Source organism: Motacilla alba, chromosome 6 (assembly GCF_015832195.1).
Source record: "Motacilla alba alba isolate MOTALB_02 chromosome 6, Motacilla_alba_V1.0_pri, whole genome shotgun sequence".
Lineage (NCBI taxonomy): Eukaryota > Metazoa > Chordata > Aves > Passeriformes > Motacillidae > Motacilla > Motacilla alba.
In genome coordinates, this window is record NC_052021.1 from 16,541,685 (window position 1) to 16,559,426 (window position 17,742).

Consider the following 17,742-nt stretch of genomic DNA (forward strand, 5'->3'; position numbering starts at 1 on the left):
AGACAATGGAGATTTTAAATACTGTGGCAAAAATTTCTCTTCACTTACTATTCATTTTAAATAACCATGTCTTTATCTAACATTTGTATTTACGCTATTCTTCCTCCAAAGAAAGGCAGATGTGATTTCTAAAGACTGATTCAAATTTAAGATAAAGGATATAAGCTGTTGATTCAATGACACTATGCATACCTAGTATCTCCAGAAACAACAGCACAGACCTAGAGCTTCATGCAGAGTCCTCTCACAATTACCTTTTACAGTATTTGCGTAGAAGTCCACAACCATAAAGTAAAGGACACGTGTTAATACATATTACAGCACACACTGCATACTACTCCATGTTATGGCAGCATTTAAAGCTTAAGGCAGCACTTCTGTACGTCCAACATGCTGAGCACTGACAACACCCTGTTCAGCTGTGTCAGGATGCACCAGCACACCTTCCCCCAGGAGCCGCACACCGAGGAAATGAAGGATAATTCCAACCAACAGGTCTCGAGTCTTAAAGTCAGTGAAAATTTAGTTTGAGATTACCAAATCCTAAATTTCCCTTCCACTTCTCCAAAAGTGAGCGGGGACTTCAAAATGTAGCAAAGCACTTCGATGATAAGAAAATTAATCTCCAGCTGCAACCATATTCAAAAGTGAAATTCATTAAAATGCAGTATTTAAGGAATATTTCCTTCAGGTTCTTTATCTTACCATCAGTACACTACTACAAAACCCTGGTCATGCTTCATTCAAGCTATTAATGCTTCCACTCCAATCCCTGACACAAGATAAAAATATCAAAATACCCAAGCAAGGAAACAGCCTTCCAAAAAAAGGTAACTGTCTTTCTACACCAACTATTCCTAACCTATCACATAACCTATCCAGTTAAAAAACTGGGCACTATGTGAACAAGAATACTAAACCAAAAAAGACTTATAATCCCTCAGAGTTAAATAGTTTAGATGAAAAAAATGACAGGCCTTCAAAAGGAATTTGTGATTTCCATGGGTAATTGTTTAGGTAATCATTCATAAGACCTAAAAACATCAGAAATCACTTTTGAAGGGAGAGTTCAAACCCAAATAAAGTCAGTGACAGCTTTATTTTTTTTTTCCTAGAAGATCATCAATATTAATTTAATAATGAATAATCCCTCGAGCCACCCAGCCCTTAAAATAAACATAGCGCTATGCTAAAAACCACCTCACCTCAGCAGAAGCCTCACTCTAAAGCACAGGTTCAGCAACAAAACTGGCACCTAAACTAATTCAAGGAATATCTATTTCTTGAAAGTACTGAATATTACATTAACTTTTCTGTCATTAACTGCAGCACCAATAAAACCCTTTCCCTTTCAAAAAATATACACAATCCTAATCAGTTTTAAAGTCCTCAAAAATAAATGGAATAAGGGTAATTTTCTACCCCTGATACAAAAGCTATCAATACTATTTATCTGTTTTATTAAGAACACTTTGTAAGCTTTACCACACCTCAGCTTGAGAAAACTATGTTAAGAAACTCAGCAAGTGTTTACCAGGCAGGCTGCTCGAGAGCAAAAAAAGTCCTGACAGTCAGACAGACCCAGCGTTTAATCACAGCCACGTTCTAATACACTCCACTGGCAGCAAACAGAGATGGTTTCTAGGAAAGTCTCGTTCCAAAATCACATCTCAGCTCATCACACAAACTTCCACTTTCTCCCACTGAAAGCCACGGGAAACAACACTCTGATGTAAAATCCGAAACTGACGAAGCACTAGTATTTTTTTCCTAGAGATTCTTTTCGGGTAATATTGCGAGCACTTGAGAAAAACTATTCTCACGCCAACGTGTGAGCTCTCCGATCAGCAGTATTATCTACACCCATTTTTCTTGCGGGTCCGTGGCAGTGCCCCCGTCCTGCTCTCCCTCCCCAGCCCATTCCCACGCTATCCCTGCCTCTTCCCGAGGGGAGCTGTCAGCCCCTGTCCCGCAGGGCTGTCAGAACCGCGCTTCGGCTCGGACTTGTGCTCTGAAGCAAGAGCAAACATCCTCCCGAGAGCAGGGCAGAGCAAACAGCGCTCTCCAAACAAAGCACGCGTACCTGCCGGGCCGTTTATCTGCTCCAGGAAAAGGTGGGACACCCCGCCCGGCCGCACAAGGATGTGCAAACCGGATCAGAGAACCCGGCGGCCCTGCCCCGAGCGCCCCGGCGTCCCCCTCACGCCGAACCGGATCGCCGGGGCCCGACTCCGGCCGGCGCGGCCGGAACAGCCCGAGCGGCTCGGCAGGCGCGGCGGGAGCCCCGCGGGGCGGCAGCCGCCCACTCCCCCCGAGGCCGCGGCCCGCGGCCCCCCGTCCCTCCCGCCCACCGAGGCACGGGGGCCCGGCCCGAGCGCCGCTCCCGGGGAAGCCGGGCGCCGCCTCACCGTGTGCTCGTGCTCGTCGGCGCGGGCGCGCAGCGGCAGGAGCGGCAGGAGCAGCAGGAGCAGCCCGGGCGCCGCCATCTCGGGCCTCGGCGTCCCCAGCAGGCCCCGCCGCGGCACCGGCCCGCGCCCGCCGCCGACGCCACTTCCGCCCCGCCCGCCACGTCACCCGCCCGCCCGCCGGAACCGCGGGGGCGCTACGGCAGCGCTACGGGAGCCCCGCGGGGCGGGCGGAGCCCGGAGGGAGCGCGGGCGGGCGCAGAGCGGCCGCGCCCCGCGGGCCCGGGACAGAGCGCGGCCAGGGGGAGCGCACGGGAGCGCCCTTCTTACGAGATGGAATTGCAATTGATATTGCGTTTTGATCGATAAAGCAATCGAAAGGTCTTTGGGAAGGGCGGGACGCCGGGCTGTGTACAAGTACCCGCTGGAGCACAGGCTTGGGGGCAGCAGCTGAGGGAGCTGCAGTCTTTGAGCCTGGAGAGCAGGAGGCGTAGGGGACACCCTTATCACTCTCCACGAGTGCCTGAAAGGAGGCTCGAGCGAGGCGGGGGTCCGTCTCTTCTCCCGGGAAGCCAGTGCCAGGACGAGGGGAAAGGGGCCCAAGCTTGGAGCATAGGCGCAATTCCTTCACGGAATGGCTGATCAAAGACTGGAAGGGGCTGCCGAGGGAGATGATGGAGGCAGCTGGCCCTGGGGGTGTTTAAGAAAAGACCGGACATGGGGAAGGTGATAGGGTGATGTTCCGGCCGAGGTTGGACTCGACGCTCTCAGGTCTTTTCCAAGCTCATCAGTGGAATACACAGGCCCATTCTCTACGCCCCTGGCACAAGCAGCAGCAGCGCACGGAGCCGCAGGGGCCCAGGGCAGGCGCTGAGGCAGCCCAGCCACTCCTGGACCTAGTTCAGGGTAAGGTTTCTGTCACTGCTGGCTAAGATGAATCCCACAAACCTGCCTCCAAACTTGGACCTACCTCAAACTACAAGTCCACAGTAAGAAAAACCAAACCAAGCAAAGCCCTCAATCCAAAAAGCTCATGGTATTGAACATTAATTTTAAAGTTGTCTGATGAATCAATTACAGTAAAAAATTTCAAAAATTATCTTATATATTCTTTTCAAAAAAAAAGGGGGGGGCTTTCTCAAATAAAGAGAGCCAACAAATAAGCAGACAGACAAATGACATGAGCAGAAGGCAGGAACCCTGTGCTGTTACATGTCATCCATGCTTTGTAGAAATGACGCAGAAAACAGATTTCCCTGTTACCATCATACCTATGTTAAAAGCTTTTCCTCTTGTGGTTTCACATATTGTCTACCTTCCCTGATCATATTTCACAAGGTCTATTTATCTGAAGCCTTTTCTACAGATGTAGGAGATAGTGCATGCACTGTTTCAATAGAAGCGAGGTCCCTATAGAGATACTTGCCAAAACCCATGCAAAAGCCATGCTTGTATTACACACACATACAGACTTAAAAAAAAAAAAAGAAAACCTAGACAGTTTTGATAACACCATATGCTTCTTTCTAGTCATTGCATCTCAGTCCAAAATAGAGTAGCTTACCCTTGGGAGACAGAGAGAGGAGGCTTCAGCATCTTCAGTTTATTCAGTACTTAAGTCTCTCAGTCAGCACCAGGGCCAACCAGAGCCATCTGCTGTAGCAGGGTTTGTAAGGCATGCTGTGCAAAGAACAAACACTTTCCCCAGGCCTGCCAGCTGGCACCTGAGTTTGGTGGATTGGTTGATGCCCCTACAATTGGCCAGGCCACTTAAGTTTTTACAAGCAATTTTATTATCTGTTCAGTCCTTGAACTCTTAATATTTATCAGAAACACTGTTCATATTTCCCTTTCCACTTTCCCTCCCAAGCATATTCTTAAGTAACCAGCAATCTGCATGCATGCTGTTTTCTTCTCTGGTCTCTTCTGATCTTCAGTTTCAGTGCATTTCTCATCCTGGGTCGAAGCAACACACACCACATGCTCACCAGCAAAACATACGGATACAGGGACTGCATACATTGAAATGTACCAGGCTGAAAGCAACTAGATGAATCCAGCCTATGTGGAACACACTTGGGTGGCTAAGCAGGTGCATTGCTGCTGGCCTGTAAGAGGCTTGAAAGACATGATTGCATCCAGTTGTTTACCTGCCTCCAACAGTAATGCCATTTTAGTGCTGTTCCTTTATTCCTTAATAGGGTGAGAGTCTTGCAGTGATTGTTGGTTACTGAGATCCCTCACTAATCCAGCAGCAGTGAGACAGGAATGCCTGAAACTACAGCTGCATCTAGAGTTTCCCTCCCTTAAGGAGTGCAGAAGGGCCTGAACAGAATACATTTATAGTATGGCTCAGTTCCCCTTTTCCCAGCTCACCTCTCCCAGAGCCCCACCAGCCCTTGGCTTTATGTGAGAGGTCAGATCAGAGTAGTGAAGTATCTAAGCTTCAAATGGGAGAGGGACTGAAAGCTACTTATGAGCTATTTTTCAGTAACTGAGATGTAACCATCTCTCCACAGCACAAGCAGTAAATATCCAGTTCACAGCCATGGTATTAGGATTCTGCAAAGTCAAATGCTCAGATAAATCCCTCCCATAGAGGACATTTGGCTTTAACATGGAGGGGATGCAGAACTAAAAATTAGCTTGGAAAGATGGATCCCTGGGCTGCTTCAGTCCAACAGTGTTGAAAGAAAATCTGCACGATACACATATAAGTTGCTCTTCCTTTCCTGCCTTATTACAGTTTTACCCACATCCTACAATTCTGCTGTATGTTGTACCTGGCAGATGTGAAAGCAGACAAATTTCTCTTCCCACATCACAGCTCCAAGGTCTGGGGCACAGCTGCAATCAGCACCAAGAAGATAGGGAATTTTTGAGCAAAACCAGGGAGCTGTATGCAAACCAAAGCATGTGACAGCTGAAGACAATCAAGCTGCTGAATTTCTTCTTTTGGTTTATCTTTTATCCCTAATTTCTTCACTTATCCTTGCTACCGTTTTCCTCATTTCAGCACCAAAACCTCTGTCCCTCCTTCCAATTTGAGCTAATAGAGCTGGAAACCTTGTTTCATTCCAAGAAGGGCACAGGAGGGCAACCTCACCATTCCCCTGGCTACAGCGAATGAAAGCAAACTCACTGAGTCTATAGTGGCAGTTACTAGAGACAGCACTGAGGTTCCTTTAAAAAATAAAATTTAAAAAACCAAAACAGAAAGGACACCTTTCTATCTGTTGTGCTATGTATGCAGCACAACACCTGCATCCCTCTGCCATCAAAAGGAGAGGATTTATGAACTGCATTTGGAGTCACCCAAATCCTATGTGTCTAATGCATAGATGATATTTAGCATATGCCTATATCCCTGAAAGGAGCAGGGGCTCCTCCACCTTCTTTCAATGCTGGTCAAGTCATGGTTGCTGTCACTTCTGCAGCTTCACACATTGGGTTTGCCACCCTGCAAGAGAAAGGAACTGCAACTCTGTCACCTGCTCTCCTACAGATGAAGGGAAGCTGACATGATCAGAAGCTCTACATGTCCTACCTCTACCTGAGGCATCACCTAATACAGATGTCTCTGTCTGTTTTTAAAACCATTCCCCCTCTTTCATCCCTGAAAACCAAGTATGTAATGATGTTTAATTCTCTACCCTGAATGTTTTCTTGCAGATTCCCATCTGTGTCACTCATGGACAATCAGAGCCGTAAACTGTCCCCCAAGGGTTGGGATATGCACAGAAGATTTCAAGGTCTGGAAGAGAGCCAAACCAGGAAGTTTGTAAGCCCTCAGGCAGAAAAAAGGCTGGACATAGCTGCTGCAGATTCACCTTGGTAGAAAGGGACAGTAGAGCAAGCAGAGTCCAGTCCCCAGGCTGTCTGTTTCCACTGCAGCCAGCTAAAATATGGCTGGTATTTGTGAGGGGTGTGCACTGATAATTGGAGACTCACTACTGTTCCAGAGTCTGAAGTGAAATGCCTTCAGACCACATGTAAAAGACAGAACACAGCACTGCCACCAAGCCCTTCTCTAATTTGAGAGCTCAGTCATGTGATTTTGTAACACCATACCTGCACCCTGCATGAGAAAGGTTTAAGTTCAGTTGGTTTGTGATACAGAAGGTCCCTTACCAGGGAATTTTCATAGTAAATGCAGCACACACAACACCTTGTCTGTCCTCTTCAGGAAGTGAACAGGAAAAGGAAAGGCATTTTCAAGGCTGTATGCAAAATACATTCTTTAAGACAATTTCTCATCCCCTCATGGTTTAATGATTGCTAAAGGGGGATGCTACACCTTCTGAAAGGTCAGTATAATTGTATCCAAAATGTTATGCCGAGCAGTAGTCCATTCACCTGTTCCTGCTGTAATGAGCATTTTTCAAACATCTTATTTTCTTTACTTCTTAAGCGTGTTTTCCAGTCAAGCCCTGGTCGACTGTATTGAAAGGTTTGGTAACAATGCTATCAGGATTTAGTTCCTAAAAGGACACATGTGCTTTCTTGATCAAATGGGATCTTCATGTTGATGCAGGGCTCCCAAGACACACATCAATGTTCTTCCCAATGATGATACCTTTTCTTGAAGCCCCAAAGCACCAAAATTCTTCCAGCTAAGAAAAAGTCATAAACCGCCAAGAAGCCCCAGTGAAAATCACGGGAAAACACACCAGGGCTTCAGGGAGGATGAAGGGGATGAAATCATTTGGGTCCCACTTATAAATAATTTAACGCAGCCCAAAAAAATATCTGTACAAACACATATATAAACAAAAAAAATCTCATTTTCCACAGATGTTGAGAGATTCAGCGACCTCTTGGAGGCACAGGTGGAGGATAAAAGCCTTCACAGCTTATAGGCCTATAAAAAGACAGATAATGAAAATGTATGAAAAAGTAGTAGAAAACAGAGTTCTGGAACAAGACATTGCATGCAATAACATCATATGCAAGCATACTTTACAATCAGTAGTCATACAAGAAGAAAAACAGGCTGATTGAGCAACAGAGCAGATGCCAAGCTGCCAGAGCATTGTTCCTGTCCAAGACTTTTCTTCTGTTCTTCAGCTGCAGTAATTCTACTATTACTAGAAAGGGATGCTATAATGGTTGGTTGGAGTAAAACTTTGATAGTTTGGTAACTTTCTCCTGAAATGAAGATGCAATAGAAAGAGATCAAAAGATTCAAAACCTTTTTTCAAACTAACTGCAGATAAATTCCAGCTATTTCCTTGCCAAAGCCAAGACAACAACACAGACCTTGCTGCACCCACACAGTGGCAATTACTGCTTTAAGAGTTGAGAATTTTGTTAGTATTTGTACTGAGAGAACTTTTTGGGGAATAGACTTCATAGACTTGCACTGGTTGGACTAAAGGAATGTTTACAAGTTATTTAAGTTTATGATCAAATCTCCTCAACGCCTTTTATAAAACTAGTGCAGTTCTTTCTTTGAGGCCAGTAACACATGTAAACATATATGCTCTGGAGAGATCTGAACTTTGTAAAAATAAAAAAGTCCACGAGAATGCCAAAAAGAACTTCCCCCTGCACTACACTTAGTATGTTCCAAGAGGATATTTTCAGGAGGGTCAGATACTAAATCTCTGCCAAGGGCAGGCTGTAACTCCACCTGGGTCAGTCTTACTGTGGCAAGCATTGTGTGTATCACTAGTGCTGCCCCTCATTGAGCATGAACCACAGGGATAGCACTGCAACAGCCTTGTTACCAACTAGGAAACATATTCCTCCACATACAGATGAGAAACAATGACCTTACAATTCCCAACAGTGTGTGCTGACAGACAGCAGTCTGGTAGACTTTGCTCAAAAACACACTCACTTTCTGCCTTTGCTAACTGCCTTGCTTTCTGTCCAAGACTTCCATAAGGATTAACTGAAAGCACACATTTTGAGCTGCATTTTAGTTTTACCTGCTTGCACCTCGAGGAGGCACTCTGGGAGGCCTTTCTGGGAAAGGAAGCCTCTCTACTTGGTGAGGAACTGGGCTGCGGCTCCTTGCTGTTTCTGGGACTTCGCTGTCCTACAAAATGAAGAGAAGTGTTTACAGAACAGCAGAATCTGGATCTTGGTATCCTCACAAAAGAAGGGGCTACATTTTGGCATTTCTCTAAGTGCAATGCCAGGTCTGAGCTCTTTTTTCAGCATGAAAACAAAGGCATGTACTCAGGGACAGCAGAACAGTACACAGCAGAGGTGAGAGCTTACCTCACTGTCCCCTTCCATCCCACTGCTGACACTCAATATACTCCGAGTGCTGGAGCGGTTGCTTGCACTACCTGGAGGAAGCAAGAGAAAAACTGATCAATAAACCCCGGTCATTTAACCGCAAATCCCTAACTCAGGGCTCTTTCTTACCTCATGCTTAATTCTTGCAAATTTAATTAATGCTTGTATAGATTAATTTATTTTCACTGTTTTTTTCATATATTTGGGATCCAAACAACTGCATTTCATACAACACAAACCACAGGACCAAGCCATTCAATTATGCTTTCTTTTTAGAAGATTTCTGCCTTATCTTCCTTTATCCAGTCTTCTGGTCAAATACTCACAACCACAATCTATTCTTTATATCTATTATATCATATGAAAAGATTCAATGCTTATATCATCTGGAAAGTCAGGCAAATATTTTCACAAGGGTTACACACCCAACACTTAGGTGCATTTAAATTACCGGTCCCCATTTCTTTAACAACGGCATGAAGACAGATGGCTCTGAGCACTGTCACATATTCATTCCTGGAGTGACTGCTTAAGAAGTTATTGCTCCAAATAAATAACTGTTTACTACCCCCTCTTACAACAGTCCTCAATCATCACAGGAATGTTTCCTAGTCTATTTCCAAGCTAAAAACAAGTTTGTTCAAACAACCTTCAGCACCCATCTATGCAAACCCATTAAACTGTCATGGACTCAGAGTAGGGATTGTTTTTTCAATCAGTCATGCCAATTCCAAAGGTGACAACAACTCACAAACATACCTTACACTGCTGTGGCTGGTTTCAGTAATAAATAGATAACATTCTATAGGGCTGTGAAATACGAGGACACTAATCTTCAGAAACCTGTACACTGAAATGGTGGCTAGAGGGGTTTTCTCCTAAGATGCAGTCCCTCCCTGCTAGCTTTGGTAAGTCTCATCAGCTGGTACCAACAGCAGCACTTAAGCATGCTAAACACTGCGCTAGGGTCCATTCTCAGCATCACCCCGTGACAAAGAGTGCCAGCCTGCATACAGCGAGCTCTGCAGACTTTTAACGCTTCTCTCAACGTGCTTGTAGGCAACTTACTGGCTCAGCCAGCTGCCTCTGGCACCTACTCTGGATGTATGCCAGCTGCATCTTGCCAGGAGTCACAAAGGTGGTAACCTAACAGGAAGCCAGGTTTCCTTTCAAAGGACCCAACTGATCCTAAATTATTTCTGCAAGAATTGCTCAGTCTGCAGTAAGAGTAAGAATGCAGGGATTTAATTTGCACAAATTAAATGTAATGAAAAGCAAAGATAATAAAAATGTGCAGACTGCCCAATCACTCAAGAGGTCCCACAGTTACCAATGAAAAATACTATCCTTTATGTAAAACAATTGAAGAAACAACATATAGAGACTGGCTTCCAGCCCTTCAGGCCAGAAGAGCACACAGCCTGCTGGCAGGCACAGCATGGGAGCATCCTTTCCAGTAAGGCAGCAGCTGCCATCTACTTCTAAGAACTGAAAACAGGTGGCATGCCTTCCCTTGAGAAGGGCTCAAAAGAAACTTTTGCTCAGCTTCCAGGTTCTCCTCCTGCAGAGATGCAGACAAAGGATGCCCAAACCACTTGATGCACAACTGGAATTGCTTTTACAGTTTTGAGAACAGCTGGCCTGAGGCATGCAAGGTTTGGGGTGGCATTGTCAGTGCTGGGATTCAGGAACATAAGTCCTGTCCCCTGGGTTGACTCCAGGGTAAGGCTTGAGAAGTGTGTTCCATCCAGCTTTCCTGTAGGGATGGTGATGCTCAGAGGTTGCTTACTTGTTGTGCTGGATGTGCTTTCCGTTTTCCAGTCTCCTCGTTTTAACTCCCTTTTTGGTGGAAAAAGGTTTTTCCTGGGGGTGTATTCATATATTCCACATTCTGGTTTCCCCAAAGTGTTATGAGAATGTCGAATAGGTACTGTAATTTCCAAATCTGGAAGGGAAAAGAAACAGCTCAGAAAGATCTATGTGATTATAGCCTCCAAGAGACATTTTTGCACTTAAGGACAGAGTTAAACACAATTGCGTAAGGACAATCAAAACTGTAATGAATGAATCAAGATGCACTCCACAGATGGGGGCATTCTTTTCTTGGCTGTGAAAGTGAGGAGCAAAGCAGCTTCCCTAAGTTTTTGACAACTGGCACATGGATGTGCATATTAAAATATCACAAAACCACAATATACATGGAGACATATATGCCTAAAGAGCTCATTAAAATGGTTAGCTGCTTCATTACCAGAGAATATCAGAATCAAAGACTGTTACCTGCACTTTTGTATTTTTTTTGCTTCTCCATTTGCCTCCTGGTTATGCTGTCTCGTAGACGTTTCAGATTTTCCTAAAAACATCACAAGATATTCTTTTCAGGGCTTCGGATAAAGAAAGATGAGCAGCTTTCTGACAAAACCAGTATCATATTTTAGCTAACTTTGCTAAAGTTATATATATAGTCATTATATTTTAGCTAACTTGCTTTGCAGTCAAGCTGTAACAAAGCTTGCTAGACCTGGCTGAAGTCCAAACCATGTCAACAGGTTTTAATCTATTCCTTTCAGCAAGCCATGTGTGCCTTTCAGAAGCCAAGTTTTTTTTCTGATGTTCATTATGTATGTTAAGGTCAGGTTCACATACCACCAGTTGCATATAAGCAGCAAATTTGGTTTAGAACTCCCTGTATTTTCTGTTTGCACTGTGACACTGGCATAGAAACAAGACCCACAACCAAGTAACTGCACTGTCCTTTCTGTACTAATGAACAGATTATTCTGACTGCAGGGACAGAAAAGGCTGCCATGCATCCCACAGTGTAAGGTACAACTCAGAATTCAGCATATCCCTAATGAAGAAATGGAACTGGGAGCAAAGACTCTTCACCACTGTGTGGCAGCATATTACACCTTACAGTATAAAAAGGTAGGGAGAAAAAAGACAGCTTTTTTCAGCAGGGATATACATACAGATCTGAGAGGAGGAAACCCCTGAAAAGCAGAGGAAGCAACTGCTGTACCATGAAGCAAAATTCAGAGCAGAGACTTTGAAAGCTGCTCATGGCATGGGGCACAGAGCATGCCACTTCATCTCTTCAACATCAATTTACTTGAGTAGCATTGTTTCAGGGTAGAGAGGACCTTTCCAAGTGAGAATCAGGAGGAGAAAAGCTTTGCCTTTGTTCTGACAACTTCCAAAACAATGTCACCCACTGGAGACTAGACTGCCACAGCATGAACAAAAGGCTGCAAAATAAGCAGGCACTGGTTTTAAAGAGGGAGCCAAACTCTACCTTGAGAATGAAAATTTTAAACTACAATTCACAGTTCCACCAGTCATTATGTCACTCCTGCAAACTGACTCCCTCTTTCTGTTAAGGCATCCAAACACTCTGCTTTTACTAATGACCATTGCTAGTCCTTGCCCAGCTGCAAAGAACAGTCCTGTAGCAATCATCAAAGAGCTGGAGAAATCAGATCATCTACCAGCCAGGGCTTTACAGCCAATACATCATCTGGGACACAGAGTCTTCACTGATCTGAAATGGATGAGAACCAACAAGTTAAGTGTTCATCACAGAAGTCCCCTGCCAGCAGGTAGGTGCTAGGTGACCTCTAGAAAGGTAATTTAACCAACTGGATTTGATCCAATTCCTTGTATACAGATCTTCAAAAACTGACAATATCACTGCAAGACTAACAGATCTGTAAAACTGCTTGCTGCTTACTGGGAGCAGCTTCCCCATGGCAGGAGAGAACTCTGCTAGCTGGGGGACTGTGTTGGCAGTCTTCCCACTCCAACCAGGAAAAAAATTTACCTGTGCTGAGAAGCTTGTGATATATGCCTAGAGAGACAGCTGCATTTCTTAAACAGTAGCATAAGTCTGTACCTGCTGGAACCGGAATGATTCTGATCTCTTTTTCTGGTTCAGTTGCCACTCCTTAAAATGAAGTACAGCTTCATCCACAGTGAGGATGCCCATTTTCACTTGCTCCTGTAATGTAATCAGCTGCCGCTGACCTGGGGTTTTCATTCCAGCAAATGGATCATATATACTTGATTGAGACAGGTCCCTTACAGGCCTGACTATTGTCTCTGAAGAGAGAACACCAGCAAAAATATTATTAAACTTGTGGATCTACCTTCCTCACTGAATACAAAGAGATCAAGTACCCTTGATCCAGCAAACATTAAAAAATAAAAAAGAAAAAAGGAGAAAAAAAGTATTACAGACTGAGTGTTTCCTAAGAAGTGTTTTCTTCTTAGGCCATCCTACTATTTGTCAGGTCTAAAAGCCCAGATGAGAGGTAGCCTCATACACAAATATATCCCAGGAATAAGCTCTGCTCTTATAAACATAATTTAAGTAAAGAGCACAAAACATATTCCTTAAAGCATCCTGCTTCCTCAGCAATTTACAGAACAGAGCTTTTACCATAGCAGTCACAAAGCTAGATTCTATCTAGGTAATCTGTGTAGTTTAAGCCCAGAAACTGAAAACTCATTCTACTGATGCTGGCATTTTCTAACTCATTTGCAACATAAAGAAGAATTCCCAAGACATGAGATGTGCTCTGCTCATACTCTGCACTTATAAAAGTTTCCAGTGTCACAAATGGTCAAAAAGATTGGGTTATTCATAGAGAACTGTTATCCCCAGAGCTTTGCAAAACAGTCTGTTCTGTCATATTTCACACAAATGAAGCTACCATAACAGATCTGCTTTTGGATTACTGGGATTACTGGGTTTACTGGGATTACAGATCTGCTTTTGGATTACTGTGATTTTTTACAGATTTTTACAGATTACAGATCTGCTTTTGGATTACTGGGATTACTGGACTACTGGTGGATTTTCAGGGTGAACTTCTGCCTTACCTTTCTTAACCCTTCCTCTAGGGACATAAAGATTCTCAGGTCTTTGAGCCTTCTGTGCAAAAACTGCAAAAGAAACATTCTTTAGATACTGAAATGCATCTCATGAAGACAGAAATGGCAAGGATGAACATGGCATGCATACACAATTCTGCACTGCATTACAGCTTTTGTTACCCTTCTAAATCCATTGATGAAAACAAAGATTTGTACGTCAGAATTCCCTTTCTATTGATCGCAAAGAATTTAGCTCAGCTACCTCTAAGAGAAATCTGGACATGATTTCTCCATAGTCCTGTCACAGTGAGAAGAAGTCACTGAAATTACTCTCTCAGATGTCACTGTGGCTCTTGTTAGAATGTTCATGATATATGACTAAGGTTTCCAAAGCTGCCTAATGAACTAGGAGGAACAATCTTCTTCAATTTCAATAAAACCCTACCTCAGAGAGAGGTACTGAGATATAAAATCATGTCCTTTACAAATGCAGTTGAATCAATGATAGCATTACCCATCAGCAACATCTCAATTTATTAGCTTGATTGCGTCCTTATAATATCAGGATCTTTCCTACTTAGTTGAATTTGTTTATACCATTTGGGGGTAATCTGTCATGCTACTGCTTTCATGAAGAGCAAGCTTAGGCCAAGATCTTGGGATATAACATCCCACATTTTCAGAGCAGGCAAAAGATGAAAAAACAGATATGGAATTGGATCTCAAAGGTAACCTAACTCCAGAGTCAAATAATCCAGGGATCCTGGCATTTATTTGGCAACTGGAGCCCATGTCAATGCCATTCTACAGTTTACTGGTCTACACTTCCTCTAGTAACCAACTCACTTTTGGAGATGTACAGCTCATTGTCTGGCTGTGGAGAGCTAGATTCTGGTCTTGGAACAGGAACTGGAGGTCTGTTAGCCATTTCCTGGGGAAAAGGGTCTTGTTCCACTGAGTAGTACACGTCTTCACCATACTGGTCCTGACCTCCATGCTCAGAATCTGGCACATCCATGCTACCACCTACAATGAAGCAGAGTTTGTAAGGATAACAGCCTGGCCACTTCACAGAACAATGGTTCCCTCCAGATGCTTTATGTACCACATTCTTACCAAGCTGGCATTTCACAGCCAAAACCATCCAGTTTTGCAGTGCCTTAAATGTACCAAAGACCTTCATGACAGGACCTGATAAAGTCATCAACATCTAGTAGCACGTAACTGCCCCTATGCCTCTACCATCTGTTTTAAAGAAATAGTGAAAAAATCTCCTCTCTTTAAGAATTTGAGGAACAGTTAGTTTAATTAATTTCAGTTAATTAACATACTTTAATAGTGAACAAATCAAACAGACCAATGGTTTCCAAAAGCTATGTGTGATGGTCTACAAAGTACTATAGAGAATTAGTCCTTTGTCAGAAAAAACAAACTGTGTGAACTATCTTCTATACTTAAGAGTTCATGAAGAACTCTCAGGTTCTGTTTAATTGCTTTAATTGTGCTACTGCCATCCTTCCCTCAAAATAGGTCTCACCTTCCAAAAACTTGCGGAGCATTGAGTCTTTTGTAGTTATAGAAACTTCATCTCCAGCAACTGGAGTGTCTGGTTTGGATTGAAGCATCTCTACATCTGAGGAAAAAAAAATCAGAAAGATGAACCTGTTAATTATATCCCTCAACATATGGAACAATATAATATGACATAATAAACTGGACCTTTACTTTATGGTGACAATCAAAGAAGCTGGGCAAATGACCAGACATTTTCCTTAAAAAAAACTTCTAAGTTGCTGTGTTCAGTCCACTCTGCACAAATTTTTTCCAGCTGCCTGATGCTTACACTTGAGGGTGACTAACAATGCTATTGAAAAATTCTGACAAGGCTTCAAGAAGGCATTGAGTTTTGGCTATTCTTGAGCGTGTGTTGGCCAGGTGAAAGTTTCAAACTCTGAACAGTGCCCCAGAGAGGAAACCATGTGGCTCAGAAAAACAAGACATTAGAGGCAATTTTTTCATGACACATAAGATAGTGTTTGTTTTATTTATTGGAATAAAGTCAAAACAGTTGGCTGAGTTAATTACTTGGATCTGGAAAGTGTTTACAGGGTCAGATGATAATTCAGTATTGAAAAAGGACTGACAGCAAACAATCAGATGCTTTGTTAATTCACTGTTTTGACATAAAGAATTCTGATTTTAAAGAAAAAGGTGAACCTCATCATAACACTAATACTAATCTTAAAACTAAAATAAAATGTTAGGTAACCATGTTCCTAATGATATTAAAAACAGGAATGACATAAATTGATTGCTGAGGCTTATTGATATAAGTGAATTTTTGTGGTATATCTATTTCTATGTCATAGATCTACTACTATGTAAATGAGATAGTTTGGGTTACACGTGAGAATACGAAATACTTTTAACTCATTACAATGGCTTCAGTACTCTGTTACCTTATTCTCAAACAAGTTCCTACCAGAAAAATTGACCCTGTGGTATCTAATCTTCCTTTGATTAGTCTCTGAAAAACTGTGGTGGAAGCACATCTTGATCACAATAAAGGGGCACACTGCCACAGTATGGCTACACCTACAATAGCCCAGGTATTATCCTCTACACCACAACCATATCTACTCACATACAGGTAATTCCTAGAAAAAGTACTTCCAGAGAAGTTAGTTATGATTCCCTAGTGAGCCATCCTCAGAAACCTTCAAGTCAGTACAAAAGCTTAAATCCTTTATTTGTGATGGCAGCTCTAAACCAGCCAGCACTAACATTAATTTCGGTGAGAGTTTGCCTGTGTGCTGGTATTCTAAATGATATTGAAACACTTTCACTTTGAGAGAACCAATCTAAATGCTGAGAACTGTGCCAATTTAAACTTATCTGTTATGATACAGGTAGATTTTAAGCACTGTTCAGACAAGCTGTTAATATTCTTTAGGCAAAGACCAACAGACCAGGTAAGGAAAACAGAATTTCAATAAAAGATTCCTGAATAGAAGGCAGCAGAGCTTTGTGTGCAGAAGCAACACACTAGAACTCCAGAAGCAGGAGAAAGGAGAGGCTTTTCAGAGTCCAGCTCAAAAGTGCTAAATTACAGGGAGCTCAATTTGCAAGAAAATTCTGTGCATAGTTTCTGGGAGATCTGAGCATTTCAGGCCTGGAAGAAGGGGAGTTTGGCTTAGTAATGTTGAGCTTGTTTGTTAACCCTCCACAGGCTTTGTCAATCAACCCCATTCAGAGGTGCACTGATTACAGGCAGATCTACCAAGCATCTAGAAACTCACTCATTACTGCAAACAAGAGCAGCTTTGTTCCTTACAAGTCCAACCTGATTTATTGCTTATCTCCACCTGAAGGCAGAATAACTCTGGTTTTGGTAGCAGAACTATCCCTGCAGTGGCCAACAACAGAAAAGGGTTCATGATTTCAAGGAAAGAACCAATGCAGTCTTCTGGGCTTCAAAAACAACAAAAATGTGTTTTATAGTACCATTTAATCTAAAAGAAAGAAAACAGTCCAAAACCAATACAGCCCATAAGCACAAGTGTTTCAAAAAGAAAGCTTTTCCCCTGAGGCAGCACACTTAAAAACTGCAGAAACACTAGAAGTCCTTAAGTACGTTAAGGAGGTACTTAAAATATAAGCTAAATTCTCTGCTCATTATGGAAATCATATAAAAGATCAGGGGGATTAAGTCAGACCAAGCAGACAGGTGAGTAAGAACAGCAAATTTACAATTGCTTAACAGAGATACTTAATTTGGTATTTTCAATTGGCCTCACTGAATATTAATGCAATAGTGAAAAAGTTAAACATATGCATATTTATCAGAATTAGCTGATTTATTTTTAGCAAGAAACCAATCAGATTAGAATAATGATTTTTCACTTATCTTTTTGGCATACATATTTCTAGATGTTCGTTTTCTTTTGCTCTCAAGCCTTTGAGCTAAAATCTCAGCTCTTGTTTTTCAGTTTCCCAGTTGCCAGTAAAACCACATCTGACATAGTGTTCTTTTCTGTCAGTGTCAGAATGTTCCTATGGTTCCTATGTACCAGTCCTCAGGAGGAAAAAGCAGGACATGGTAGAAAATTTAGTCTCATTTCTATATGTTAATTTACTTGCTCAGGGTTCAGGGAGTCCTTGAAACACTGAAGAACAGCTCTTGATCTTGTACACTATCAATTCAGAAAAGGTA

General features: G+C 42.7%; 2 protein-coding genes across 4 annotated transcripts in view; both read right to left on the reverse strand.

The window, feature by feature from the left end:
• The window catches only part of TM9SF3 (transmembrane 9 superfamily member 3), a 43,427-nt gene extending 40,859 nt beyond the window's left edge, over positions 1 to 2,568 (reverse strand). Inside the window, exon 1 of the mRNA XM_038140056.1 lies at positions 2,409 to 2,568. Within this exon, the coding sequence (XP_037995984.1) occupies positions 2,409 to 2,486 (78 nt within the window). The 5' untranslated portion in view covers positions 2,487 to 2,568. The remainder of the gene's footprint in view (positions 1 to 2,408) is intronic.
• A 1,607-nt stretch (positions 2,569 to 4,175) lies between these two features.
• Positions 4,176 to 17,742, reverse strand: part of PIK3AP1 (phosphoinositide-3-kinase adaptor protein 1) — a 37,509-nt gene continuing 23,942 nt past the window's right edge. For 2 of the 3 annotated variants that reach the window (XR_005257305.1, XR_005257304.1), the window contains exons 9-18: positions 15,067 to 15,162; positions 14,376 to 14,555; positions 13,536 to 13,598; positions 12,547 to 12,752; positions 10,935 to 11,007; positions 10,444 to 10,599; positions 8,634 to 8,704; positions 8,339 to 8,448; positions 7,364 to 7,553; positions 4,176 to 7,266 (exon numbers count right to left, since the gene is read on the reverse strand). Coding sequence is in view for 1 of the 3 variants with exons in the window: in XM_038140055.1 (XP_037995983.1) it covers positions 7,212 to 7,266; positions 8,339 to 8,448; positions 8,634 to 8,704; positions 10,444 to 10,599; positions 10,935 to 11,007; positions 12,547 to 12,752; positions 13,536 to 13,598; positions 14,376 to 14,555; positions 15,067 to 15,162 (1,010 nt within the window). In the remaining 2 variants the exon portion in view is untranslated. The remainder of the gene's footprint in view (positions 7,267 to 7,363; positions 7,554 to 8,338; positions 8,449 to 8,633; positions 8,705 to 10,443; positions 10,600 to 10,934; positions 11,008 to 12,546; positions 12,753 to 13,535; positions 13,599 to 14,375; positions 14,556 to 15,066; positions 15,163 to 17,742) is intronic. The other variant, XM_038140055.1, reaches the window with a different exon arrangement.